The following is a 14,068-nucleotide window of genomic DNA, read 5'->3' as shown; positions in this document are numbered from 1 at the left end:
CTGCTTTTTTGGTTTCTTTACTACACTGACAAAAATAAGAGCTGAAGCCTGAATTTACATTATGGTTCCTGTGACGGAGTAGTCAGAATTAATCAATGTCTGCTATGCATCAGAAATTATATAGTTTTTACAGAAAGTCAGGATCAGCTCTGTGGACAGCAGTTGCACCTGCTATTCTGTCATATAGACCAGAAGAGACTAAGAGACCACATTCCTTGGTGTGGCTTGAAAGTCTGGTAGGTAATGTCTATGCAGGTATCACTAGTCATTTTTTATCTGCCTTGCTCATTTCAGATCTCTGTCAATGATCAGACAGGGATATAAGAGACAGCTGCATGATGTTTATCACTCAGCATTTCCTGCTGGAAGTCAGAACTCATGTTTAGACTAAGTTTTGAGTTTGTGACTGTGATAGCTCCCTTGAAATCCATGTTGATTTGCACCACTTAGGAATTTCTTCCTGGCTAAATTTTTATTGACTCAGCACTTTACTATTTTAAGTAGAAATCAAGTTCCTCTACCAAGTAATCAATGGTTATCCTTCTAGCCCTAAGGATCTCACTCCCTCCTTTACTTTGTTTCTCTAGGGAAGTCAACCCCAAAAATGCTGAAGTCATCCCCCTCCCCTATACTTTAGGCAAGAGAAATTTAAGGTGCCTGTTCCTTGTAACCATCTTACATGGTATAGATATACAAGATATAGAGCTCCTCTTTTAGATTCACATTGGAAAGTTTTTGAAGTTGGTTTAATCCCCAAAAGTCAATGTATTCAAAATATGGCATGTTGTGAAATGGCATTGTTAATGTGGAGTAGGATGAGTGTTTTTTCAACCAACAGGCCTTCCAGGATTTTAAATTAATCATTATGCTTTCAATTGGCTCATATGTCTTCCATTGGAAATAAAGATTATGATATTGCCAATCTGCTGGCAGGCAGTGATATTAGTTGTGACAAGTACAGATGCAACAAAGATTGAATAAGCAGGTTGTAAAATAGGGCTACTCTAAATTGTCACAGAAATGAGGCAAAGAAATACAGCTTATTTAACATAAAATGCTATATGGGGCAGCTATTATTTTAATACCAATGTTTGATCTATTTTATATATGCTATTTAGACTATGAAATTCATTGAGAAAAAGAACGTTATTTTCTGGGCATTGCAGTGGAAACTGGAATTACTAAAATGACATTGCTGTCTCATTATTATATTGTACTATAATTTAGGCTTCTGGATAATATACAATACTTTGTCAGGCAATATTCACATTTGTAAGGAATTTATTGTCTGTGATGGTATATTCACACTCACTAAATTAATAAATACATGGACTTATGAGTGAAGACTTTGCCTATTTAATCAAGTGTATGACAGTCTGGGAAATTGTTGAGAGGTCCCACATTTGTGATAGTTTTCTGCAAGTGAACCACTAAGTACTTTTAAGGTCCTAATTTGTGCTAACAAGTAATGTGCTTTCAATGTGAGCAATGATAATTTCTGGATATGAATTGCTAAGAGAAGTCAGTAACTGGAAAAAATAACAGAACAAAGATAATGGTTAATTTGGAACTTCTGTCTCCATTCCAGAAAATCACTGCCCATTTGATGGAAGAGTCTTGCCGTATCTTTATTTACCAGGGTTGTTTAGTGCTCTGAAGCCATCTACTGCCTTAGAAATGGTTTATACATTCCACATTCAATTTTGCATCATCCCATTGAAGAACTGCACAAGAGAGACCATTTGAAGAGACATTAACCTGATGGGACTGATGAAAGTAAGGCTTTCTTTGTGACCTTCACCAAGGCAATGTACATGAGGGAGGTGCTATTGCTTTGTGTAGGGCCTGCATCCCTAAAGATAGCCTTGGTCACTAAGACAGTATTTACCTCCCCTTTAAAGAGTCTGTTTCTCAAGCCTACTTTCCTTGGAAGCAACTAACTAAAGTTTACACCTTGGAAATCAATCATTCAATGCTCTGGTTGCTTTAGAACAAGATATTTGTTCTGTCAGTCCATTTTAAAATTTGGGTTTACAAATTAGCTGGACTGGAAAATAGCTACAGGAGGAAAATTGATAGTATCAGAATCTCTGATGCTTGTAGCATGTCATTTCCCTACTCTCAAGTCCCAGTTTCCCCCCAGCATTTTGCATTCCAGATTTCTCAGCACTTTGATTTTGCTAAAGCCTTTATTTTTCATGTGATCAGTGCAGGCCCTTTCTACTGGATAGCAGAGGTTTTGGGAAAGAGAGTACCTCCAAGTTCCATCACTGGCTGTGATTTCATCAGCACCTCCCTCAGCTGCACTGAATACCAGGAGGTGCACAAGCCTTCTTGTTGCTTAAAGAGGGTGGGGGTTGTGGAAAGCAAAGCCTTAAGGTCAAACAAGTTCTGGAACTGACACATATAAAATAACCTGTTTTCTATAAAATATTTATTTCTTCAAATATTCACCAAGGTCGGTCACATTACCTCTGAAAGCTTATGTGCCCTGTCGTAATTCTTGCTGCACTGGAGCAACTGAGCAGCTAAATTGCAGTCCTTCCTATAGAGCTCCTAGAAAAACAAAAAATAGCCTGTTTTTAATTGACTTGGGGGAAATTTGGAGCATAGTTTAACTTTTACATGCATTAAGATTCCTTGTTTCTTGCATGGTCCTGAGACGTTTGTTCCTTTGCTCCTGAGAGCTGATAAAATTACTAAAAAAGAAAATTTCGAGAACTCTTGCTACAGAACACTAATCTGCATTTCAGAAGATGGATACTTACCATTAGGAGCTGGACTTTATACTGTTAGCATGCATGGTGCTATGAAGGCTAAAATAAATATGATCTTTTAAGTAAAAAGAAAATTAAGAACAGACAATTTTTACTGAGTATTATCCAGATTAGATGATACTAAAATGTTACTTTAGAAAATGCTCAAATAATCTTATGAGACTGTGGGAGAAATTTATTGCAGAAATATACATTATATTGTTTTCTAAAAATAAGGCTTTTGTCTCTTTATGAAACTTCCTTGCTGGTTCCTGACTCCTTCCATGTCTTGCAGGACAGAGCTATACAATTATATTAAATCTCAGTGCAAATATTTGATGCTGCAGAACAGGATATTTTTACTGGCTAAGAAATTACCATGAGAATTCCACACAGGGAAAAAGGAAATTTAAGCAAGCTACTTATATCGTTTTTGTATTGAATGGCTCCCACAGCCTATTTAATAGGTAAGTTCGCTACACAGATTTGCTCTTCATCTAAATTTAATGGCTGTGTAACTGTATCTTTCAACAGCATCTTTGGGTTCCTGAAGGTGAGAGTTGTATGTTGCTTCCCCTGACCTAGGTGCCATTACAAAAATGTTGGCTTCAGAAGTTGACTTTATAGGTGACCATAGATAGAGAAAGCATAAAGGTAGTATGGACACTAGGCCGTGTTAATCTGTGAAAATCAGAAAACGTTTATAAAGAAAAGGTGTTGAATATTGAAACAATTTATTTAATTTTTCTGTGGAATTAATGTTATCATTTTATCATATGCAGAAGTTTTCTATAAAAAGTAAAGGTAGAAATTCTCTCTGCTTTGAAATGCCATTTTAAAAGTATTCGGTAATATCAGGTGCAACAAGATGTTCCTGGGAGTCTGTGGGGCATGGGGTTGTAAATATAGTTTTCCTATGACCATTAGTTCATTATATCTTCATATTCAACGGTCTGTAGATACTCTTGGTTTGTAGTAGGATTTTTTTTTTTGTATCTATGTAAGCCTACATACATAACACTTCTGCCTTAAGTGTGCTGGGGAGATGCATTCATTTATGTAGGTCTTAGATTTTATACTAGAAGACATTGTTTTTATTCCTGAAAAATTCCTGGTTTTATTCCTGTGAAGCAGCAAACAGTAGGAAACCAAGAATTCAGTTTAGAAGCAAAATATGTTGTGTGCACATGTGATCCTGACATGTTACATGCACATTAAATGCATAATGCGGTGCAATGTATAACAGACAAGAACTCCAGGTCCCCTATGGCATTAGTAGGCACACAAAAATGAAATCACTCCAAAATCAAATCCTTTCTTCAAAAGCTGTGTGCCTCTGTTTCTGTGAAGTGGTTGTCATGGAGAGTACAAAAAGCATTTCTGACGCTTTATTTTTAGCAGCTTTAAAAATTACTACAGAAAAATGACATGTGAGTTAAAAGTGCCACGTGTACTTTGTTCTCCGTATGCTGGTACATGAGACTGGAGTGACTCTGTCCTTTGTAGTTTACCTGAATGGTAACAGGCCACATATGTGGCAGCTAGAACAGTAATTGGCAATTAATGCCAAAAATGTTTCCCATAATCTAAAACATGTATTTGCATCAAAAGCATAATTTTACGTATCTGTCAGAAGAATAAGGAGTAACATAAGTGAAGGAAGAAATACGGGCAAGACAAAAAGATGTTCTCTTCATGTAGGATTCTTCAGTTTAATACCAACTCTACTTATTAGATACAATCTTAATAGTTTGTTTCATAGTTCTTTATTTTAAAATTTGGAATTTATCCTTTACTTTCATTTGTGATGATACATAACTAAGGGCAAAATTCTGTCTGTGAATTAAACTCAAGTATAAAAAAATGGGAGGCTTTTGAATCAGTGTAAGCTGCCTTTTAAAAGCTATGAATATTGAAAACTCTTCTTCAAATTGGGCCCAAACCTGACCCCATGAAGTAGTGTAAATGCATGCATGCTTACTGGGAGAGTTTTACAGTTTTTTTTCCCCTTCTATTTTAAATCTCAAATAACTCCACTGATTTCAGCTGAGTTCCTCTGGATGTATATCTGTGCTTATAAAATCTAAATGTAGCCCATTGCATTTACCACATTCCATTAGTTACAGCTATTAGACTTATAAAGTAACCGTTGTTTCAACACAATTTCTGTCAAAGTAAAGGATCAGATTGTGAAGTCTTTGTTTCCGTTGGAAAGCTATTAATTGCATAGGCACAATTCACATCAAGAGGCATATTAATGGGATCAAATGCTCCCTGGTTTGATTAAGAGTTCATATGAAATATGGGAAGTTTTAATGTAAGATGCTGAAAAATAGGTGCTAACAGAAACATGTCTTCTGTAGATGAATTTTTTATTAAGGTTCTAAGGAATGGCATAATAATGAACTAAATGCCTGCACTCTTCCTCTCTTTGCTGCCTTTCTTGCCCTGGAAGGATTTTATGATCTTGCCAGCTGCAGTGTGCATGCCAGTTTTCAGCAGTGTTTAATGAGATGCAGGGTGACAATTGCAAGAGATGTTCCCTTTTTCATTCCACACAGAGACAAGTAAAATGTCACACATGAACCACAGCTGGGGAAAACCTGACTCTTTCCAATAATCTGAGCAACCAGGTTGGGTCAATCCTACTTTTTGCTAGTAGGGCTCACTTGTGCTGGGCATCTCATTTCAGTGAACAAAGATTGAAAGATCAGAGGAACTGCAGGAAATGTATGGGTCCACACTTAAATTCTTATGGTCAAGTCTCACTCCACACGTGTCCACATAATAGCTCTGAGCATGTGCTTCTACCAGTTTGCTGTGCCAGACTGAAACTGATGGCAAAATCAATACAGGAATATTGCCATTTCTCAGGACATTTTTTCATCAGTTTTGAGTTTGACATAAGGAAACAAACATAAATGAAAAGTCTAAGCCCAACCCGATAGCATAAGGAGAACTGAATTGACAAAAAAATGGAGCAATAAGCACGGATTATAACTATCAAGGTGACAAGTTACATTTTGTGTAAACAATAAGAAATTATTCTTTAAATTCATGGGCAGTGCATGGCTTTATTTCTGCATATAGTATCAAGATACATCCATAATTAGATACTTACATTGTCTTCTGACAACTTATCTATTGTCACCTTGGCCTCTATTAAGTGATTATTGAGTGCAATTATTTCATGGCTCAAAGCCCGTTTTTCCTCTTCATAATGTTGACCCTGTGTAGAAAATGGAGTAGTGAGTGTTTTTTCTACTGTCAGAATATTTCAGAAAAAGGCCCAAAGGTTGATGTAACTCTCAAATCCAGGGAAAAGCACAACAGACTTCCCCCCTCCTCCCTGTTTTTTACTGATTTCCTTCAGCAAACGAGGCAACGTACTTTAATAATATACAGATCAAACTGAACCCACATTAGGAACCTTCACAAAAGGCCATAGCTAGCCTGTGCAAAAGCATTTGACTGAGTATCAGCTATTCCTTCTTCATCACAAGACAGGGTTTCTAACTTGGAAGGGACTTGAGCTGATGTTGGCTTTTGCTACAAGAATGTTTCAGTTACACCATTAGCTCTCATTCTTGGTGGAGAGGTATAACAATATTGAAAAAGGAAAGTAGCTGTGTTGGAGCCAGTTTCCTTTTTAGCTGTTGACTGTTATGGCTGCTTTAAAACCCCTGAATGAAGATGTTCGTTTCTCAAGGTGAATGTTTGCCTGATTGCAGGGTTAACACTCATTAGCGAAATGCAGCCCCCTGTGGGATAACAGGAAAACCTCTCGCTGCCCACTAATTTAATCTTGTTACCAGTAGGCTGTAATTCTTTATTATAAATGCAAAGAAATCAGCAGGAAAAGTGCCAGTGGTCTGTCCCATACTGTGTCCCACTTTCATATTGCAGTGTTTATTGCACTGCCTCATATATCAAAAATTATTTTGAAACAATCATCCATATTTCTGTCTCCAGGCATATGTTAATGTTGAAAAGTATGGTAGCTTCTGAATGCTCCAGCTGAGATCAAGGCATCTTCTTTTGTGCTCAGAGTTGTACAAGACCATGATAACAAGGTTTGCCAGTTATCTGGAGCGTTGCAATAAGAACAGAACGGAGGGTAAACTTCAATGTACACCTGTTTCATTCTGCGAACTCAATCCAGTGGCTAATTTACAATCTCACTTCCATTCTAAAATTGTTAAAGTAATTTGTGAAGGACCTTCTCCAGTGGGATTACTGTATTAGCTACTGAAATTTCCCAAATGCGATATTTCTAGGGTCCCACAAAAATCTTCCTTTAACGCACACATGACATTGTCAGCTAATTGACAGCAATGGGAGTTCTCTGTTTTGAAGTCTGAATGAATATCAAGGTTAATTATCCAGCTGGAAGGCACCATGGTATGATAAAGAAGGGTGACTAAATTGGAAGTTGCAACTCTTGTGCTAAGTTGCTATTTAAAGAAAAACATCTTCTCAAATGGTCTAAGCATGCTCACTGCTCGCTTTAAACAGCACAGATATGATTTAAATGTCTTTGTGAAGGTCTGGACTATCCTGTGTCTATGTCAGCTTTTTTTTTTATCTGTTGCCTGCTGTTGCAAGACCTCTGTCCTGACAGACCAGCTGTGCCTTGAGGCTGGTTCAGGCTTGACACCTCTCCCATCCTCGTTCCCATGGATCAGGTGCCCCTGCTAGCTGCCAGGAGAGCTATATCATGGAGAGCCAAAGTGTGGTTTTCACAGCTTGCAAGAGCTCCAACCTCACTGATTTTAACAAGACACGTGATTTTAGGAGCTAGCATTTTAATTAGGCAGATCAACACAGTTTTATATGAAGCCCTTAACTCTTATTGATTTTGTTGTGAACCAAGCAACTAGGCACTTTGTAGACTTCCTGGACATCTGTACACCTCTGAAAATCTGACTCTTTTGAGAGTAAGACTGAAGATTATATTTTCAAAGGTATTTAGCTGCATAATGAAGTAGACAAGTGGCTAACTAAGTACCTGGGAAAAACATGTCCCCTCAGTTTTCCAAGTGATTTCATGCTTTTGAAGGATCCAGGTCCACTGAGTACAGACTTAATCTTCCAAATAAAGATTTTATCAGTCCTTGCATGAAAAGTTGTCAGTGGCAGGGCAGCTGATTTGCAGGACTGCCTTTTGTTCTAATTCTCTGATCTCAGTATGTGTTGCTTTCGCCTAACTAAATTGAACTATATATTGACATATATTTTACAGATCATGAAAGATCATCTAATTGATAACTTATAGCCTTCAGCAGAAACTCATAAACAGACAGAAGGATCGAGCCTTGGATGCAGTACTTTCCATTGCTTTGAGTAATGCTGAATCTGACTGAATTATGGTTTCCTTTTATTTCAGTTATGATAACTTTTGGGCTTTCTCTCTGACTGAGTGTGACTTTAAAAAATATTCTGTATTTGTTGAATGTAAAATTTGCTAATTCCAAATTTATACTCTACAGATAATTTTATACTCTTAGCAGATAAACACGGAACTAATTAATGAACATCCCAGCAGTGCTGTGGAGGAGGCAGAGTGAGAAAGAGGCCATTCCCAGTCTTCTTCACCAGTATGCGTTTGCATGTGCATGTCACTTTTGAGATCAGTGTTTTTGACATAAGCAAAGTCTGTCTCATTGTAGCACAATGAACCGGCTTAAGGATGGACAGGACCCTGAAGGGCTTTGCATGTGGATCACATACTGTGTGTCCATCTTTGAAAGTTCAGGGTTTCAGCTGGATTTTACTGTGGTCCAGAGGTGGCAACAAGAGAACAGAGACTTAACCCTGACACCACCTTGAACAGTGCAGCTGGAGTAGATGGTAGTGCTGGATCATTGCATTAGAAGGATTCCTGGTTACTGGGGACTGCAACTTTGAGCTCTCCAGTTCCAGTCAGACGATCATATTTTCAGCATCAGGTATAGATGTCAGAGAGGGATGAAAGGAGGATGGGAATCACAGTATCAATGCTGTGATTGTGAGTTACGAATAGAAATGCTTATTTCACTTACAAATACTTTTGGCAGCTCCCTCTATTTCTGGTAGCTTTTAGATGCCTGGTCCTCCTGCTCTTCCATAAGGACGGTGATGTCTCTACTTTTGACACTGTTTCCTGCTCTGGAGGTGCTAACAACCTCTCTCTCAAAACTCAGTAACAGATGAAGTTAATGATGTTATTGATATGCCAATAGCTTGCAGCTGGGTTGAGGGTTCCTTAAGTCCACTCCAAAATGCCATAGCTATAGGCTGGAAAGGGCTCAGCTTCTGATGGATCTTTGTTCAGAAATCTTTGTTGAGTCAGCTCAGTGCATCTTGCCCCTGCCTCCTTCCCCGGCACAGAGCCAGCATAAAAGAATACAGCTCCGTAGTGTTTAACTAACAGGAGAGAACTGCAGTCATGTGCCCACGTCTGAGTCAGAACAAATGTGCACTGCTGGGTGACTCCAGCAGTGCACAGCCCTCACAGTAATGTTGGGAGATCCAAGCTCTCACAGACCTTGTTCCTAGCCTGGATGAACCTCGCTGCTTCCTTCTCAGATCTGATGAGAGAATTTGGTATCTGCTCTTGACAAAGGGATCAAATGATATAATAAAAGATATAACCTCTGTGTGAAACTTTGTTTTTATTATAATTTGTATCTATCATAGTGACAACATCCCTCATATATTTACAGATCCACAAAAATATAAGGTGTCACTTTCAAAAGTGTTTGGTATAATCTAATTGCTGCATCTGTTATCTGTGGCATAAATGGGGTGAAAAGAATTTTGGTAGGTTAATGCAGCATGAAATAATTAATAGAGAAGTGTATTTTGGAAAGGGGCAAAAGCTGGATAAAAAGATCTTCTTTTCTTTCCTGTTAGTTGACCTGCAAAGGTTCCTACTCTAGTCCTTCAGCAGAAATGGAGCAGCCTAAAAGCTGGCTGTCTCTCTGGTAACGTTTCAGTCTCCCTTTAAGGCTTTCCAGCATCTGGAATGTGTCCTGCCTTAAAGCAGTGTTAGCCTATTAGTCTAGGCTAGGCTGCTTACTGTCACCTCTGTGCTCCTGCAGGAGCTTTGAGATGTGTAGAGACTTTTTGAAATCAGTCTCAATTTTGCAAATAAGCAATGCAGGTCTGTGGAAATGTCAGCCTTTTCAAACATGGCAAAGTAAATCTGCTCTTCATGTGCCTGTAAGGAGCATTTTAATGTATAGCATTTCAATGATACTGTGAGAATAATCCAATGGTAGTAGTGACCATCAAGGTATCAGTGGTCAGAAGCATTCCTTTGGAAATAGCTCTTCATAAGTAATGCCTGAATGATAGACAAAAAGAGAGACGTGTTCAGTAATGAATACCATCCAAGTGGCAAAGGTACCCCATCCTGAATGCCTGCACAGAAGTTTACTCTGATGTTTCTGGATGCAGAATACAGGCAGAACTTCTTTCTTCACTACTGTGCTTGTCCAGGAGGAAGATAATACTTCCTGAGGAGAAATTCCCCACCTTTTTTAGACCAGTGTAACACTGTTACCTTAGTACTTTTCTCACAGAGGACTACTCATAATGTTTGTAAATATTAATAGGTGCTGTAATGCGCCTGCTAAGCAACTGGAATGTATTTACTGTTCTGTGGATCACAGTAAACAAGTTCTTACAGGGGTATTCTTTATATAAGGTCTGCACATTTTAAGGAGGCACATTATAATCTCATTGAAACCATGAAGGACAAAACAGTGCAGTTGCAGATGACAGAAAACCATGAGGAGCAGCTGATACACCAGAGGGTTGTGCTGCCATTCTGAGGGACCTCAACAGGCTGGAGAAATGGACTGACAGGACCCTCATGAAGTTCAACAAGGAGAAGTGAAGTGTTCTGCATTTGGAGGAACAAACCCATGCACTGATGTATGCTGGGACCCACCCAGATGGAAAACAGCTTTGCAGAAAAAGACCTGAGCCAGGTGGACATCAAGTTGAGCATGAACCAGCAATGTGCTTTTGCTGTGGAGAAGGCACAAGGTAACCAGAGCTTCATTAGAAATGTTGCCAGCAAGTTGAGGGAGGTGACCCTTCCCCTTTACTCAACACTGGTGTGGCTGCACGTGGAGCACTGTATCTAGCTGAGGTCCTCAGTACAAGAGAGACATGGACATATTGGAGAGAGAAACCAACAAATAGCCAGGAAAGTGATTAAAGGATTGGAGCATCTCTGTTATGAGGAAAGGCTAAGACAGCTGGGACTGCTTAGACTGTAGAAGACAAGGCTCAGGGGGGTCTCATCAATGTGTATAAATCCTGAAGGGAGGGTAGAAGGCAGAGCCAGGCTCTTTGAAGCTCTGCCTAGTGATAGGATAAGAAGCAATGAACATAACTAAAACACAGGAGGGTCCTCCTGAACACGAGGAAATACTTTTATTGTAAATGTGACTGAACATTGGGAAAGGTTGCCCAGAGATGTTGGGGAGTTTCCAACTTAAGAAATAGTCAAAAGCTATCTGGATGTGGTCCTGGGCAGTCTTCTCTAGGTGTCTGAGCAGAAGGATTGGACAAGATAACCTCCAGAGGTCCCTTCAACCCTCAACCATTCTGTGATTCTGTGAGTTCTGTAACAAATTATAGCTGCCATGTTTCACTTGACTGCTGTGATAACTAGTATTCAGCATCTGGGGTTGTTATAATGTATGGTATTTTAAAATCCTGTTACTAGCAAATAATGTAATCTGCCATAGAAGTAAATGTTCCTGTTGTTATTCAAAAATTGAATATATAATTAAGGCATCACTAGGTTGTAATAAAATAGGGAACAAGTATGCATTGAATATGGCATGATTTTATTTATATTTTTTCCTAGTATTCCATTGAGACTTCAAACAGACCTCAGGTTAGACATGGTGCATGTGAATTTATATCTTCTGGAGGCAGTGAAGCAGCATCTAATTATTCCTGATAGTTAGACTAATAATGGAGTATGAGAGTGTGTTATTTATCACAAAGGGCACTCAGATGCTCCATGCATGCTCAGTGACTGTTCAGTGATGATACTTCAATGATAAGTAAGGATGAATTTGTTTTATAGCATCTGTCAGTGCATATCTCAGATCATGCTGAGAAATAAATAAAGTAGTCGTCCCCTGTGGAACTGAGAGTTGGGAGAGTATGTAACAGTCTCTCCCACCAGGTGTGGAAAATTTCTTTGTTAGAGAGGTAAGAATGCAACTTTGTTCAAGCTTATGTGCTCTCTTCTTTCCATCCAGCTGTGTCATGGTCTCTGCTGAGCAAGGCACAGTTTTGAAATACAATCCTTGAGCCAAGAGACCTCTTAGCTGCTTGCTAGCAGGGTCTTAAATAGAAACCAGGGTGGCGGAGGGATGACTTGGCCAAGGGTATATACAACAATGTGAAGAAAACAAGAATTAGAAAACTTGTGGTGGAAATAAAACCTTTTATCTATTGTAACTTACTGTTAACAGCTTGCACTGTTTACAGTACTTCCCCATAGACCATATGCATAGCATGTTTTATCAATTGGCTCATAGAAAAGCAAAATATGGTTTAGATTTGCAGATATTACTGGATATTCTCTGCAGTTGTTCTTGACTTTTAGCGTTACTGCATGTTAGTTTCAGCTCTGCAGATCTTCATGTTAATATGACAGTTTATATGTTTATGTGTGTGCATGTTTATGGATGCTTTAGAGCTATATAAGTGTATCTGCCAGTTAAGAGCCTAGCTATGGATATCCCCTACTAAAACTCACTTGCACCCATGGGCAGAAACTATGATAAAAAAAACAACCTGACAAGTTGAGAACAGGTAAGAATAATGAAAAGACGTTCGAATAAATAATGAAACTGCATCAACTGATACCAGTTTGTAACATAATCCTTGAGGTACAGGACCTGATGCTGATCATTGGTTGAGAGCACCATTTACTACTTACTACATTTTTGGTTTTAGTACTTTATATAATGGTCTGATTTTGGTTTTACAGTAAAATGAGTATTGAAAGGAGCTGTTTACTTACACACTCACTGAACCCACTAGTCTGTTTAAGAATGTGCATCTTTACAAGCAGCTAGAGAAAGAGAGACAAATATTTAGCTAGTTTATAAGGTAATTCTTTGTCAAGTTACAAAAAAGCTCCTGCAGGAATATGTAGGGACATATGCAGAGGCTGTAGGAGCACCCTGACTGAGCACCCTGACTGCTTTTCATGATGTACCACTGTCTCATTTTGCTTCTCACTGCAGTAATCCCCAGAACACCCATCCTTGTCTCAACACCTCTTCTTAATGTTAATAGAGCCTGGCTTTCAGGAACGCTGTTACATTACAGTAAGGAGTGACTAATCCATTATATTTATTCTATGCTATATTACATATTTATTTAAAGTGATTTTCTGTTTCCAAGCTGCCAACAGTGCAGGCAAGGCTGCACTCTTCACAGGCAAATATATGACATTAGGATTTTAAAATGCTTTTTTTTCAGGAAGGGTCAAAGAAGATATGCTGTTGATATGTCTTGTGCCTAAGATTTTACCTACTGCAAAAATCTATGTTGTGTTGGAGTTCTTCCATGTGAAAAAGAGTGGCAGGAGCATTATTCCAAAGTGACAGGCCTTTCTTATGGTGAACATACAGGGTAAAGGGAAGTGAGAGCTGTATGAGCCTTGGGTTGGCTCAGGAAAAGACTCAATTGTCCGCCCTTGCCATAGATTTTTTTTAATTTTGTAATTTTACCTAAGAGCTCATCAAAATAATTAAAAATAATTATATGGTCATAGTGAAATGAAAGGAATAGAGGCTTCAACTGAGCTACTGTAAAGAGCAAAATGTTTTGTTAAAAAGAAAAAGAAGTTATGTAAATGGGTAAAGAATGAAAACTATCATTACTGCAGGCCACACAAAGTAGGCTCATCAAGCTTGCAGCTTGAAGCTGTCACTCTAATGGCTGTTTGATGCTCAAACTTACTAGCCATGGAAATGGAGAAATTACTGGAGAAAGGTTATTGCTTAGAATCTGCTTAAATGGACTATGAAGAGAAAGCTCCGTTAATTACTCTGAGTAAAGAAATAAAATGGCTTAGGAAGGAGAAGATAGGATTCTGAACTTTGGAATCTTATATAATTCATATTAATTGCAGATCATTTTAATATGCAAGTGAATTCTAATTAGAGTTGAGTACCTAAGCAAGGGCAATTTCCCAACCAAAACTAAGGATAGACTATTTAAAGTACTTTGCTCTTTAATATTTTGTTCAGCTCTAGGAATTTTTAAATTCACATTTCCTGTCATCT

The 14,068-nt window shown here is 38.4% G+C and overlaps 1 protein-coding gene across 10 annotated transcripts in view; it reads right to left on the bottom strand.

The window, feature by feature from the left end:
- BEGAIN (brain enriched guanylate kinase associated) overlaps positions 1-14,068 on the bottom strand; it is a 176,886-nt gene that overhangs the window by 2,832 nt on the left and 159,986 nt on the right. For 7 of the 10 annotated variants that reach the window (XM_061376411.1, XM_061376414.1, XM_061376412.1 and 4 more), the window contains 2 exons: positions 5,878-5,985; positions 2,473-2,556 (listed from right to left, as the gene is read on the bottom strand). The exons of 1 other annotated variant lie outside the window; for it this stretch is intronic. In XM_061376411.1, coding sequence (XP_061232395.1) covers positions 2,473-2,556; positions 5,878-5,985 — 192 coding nt within the window. The remainder of the gene's footprint in view (positions 1-2,472; positions 2,557-5,877; positions 5,986-14,068) is intronic. 2 more of the 10 variants (XM_061376415.1, XM_061376419.1) reach the window with 1 other exon arrangement.

Source organism: Neopsephotus bourkii, unplaced genomic scaffold, assembly GCF_033783945.1.
Source record: "Neopsephotus bourkii isolate Nb327-2 ecotype Australia unplaced genomic scaffold, CSIRO-AGI_Nbou_v1 NB_1707, whole genome shotgun sequence".
In the NCBI taxonomy this organism is placed as follows: Eukaryota; Metazoa; Chordata; class Aves; order Psittaciformes; family Psittacidae; genus Neopsephotus; species Neopsephotus bourkii.
This window is presented reverse-complemented; position numbering and strand designations above follow the sequence as displayed.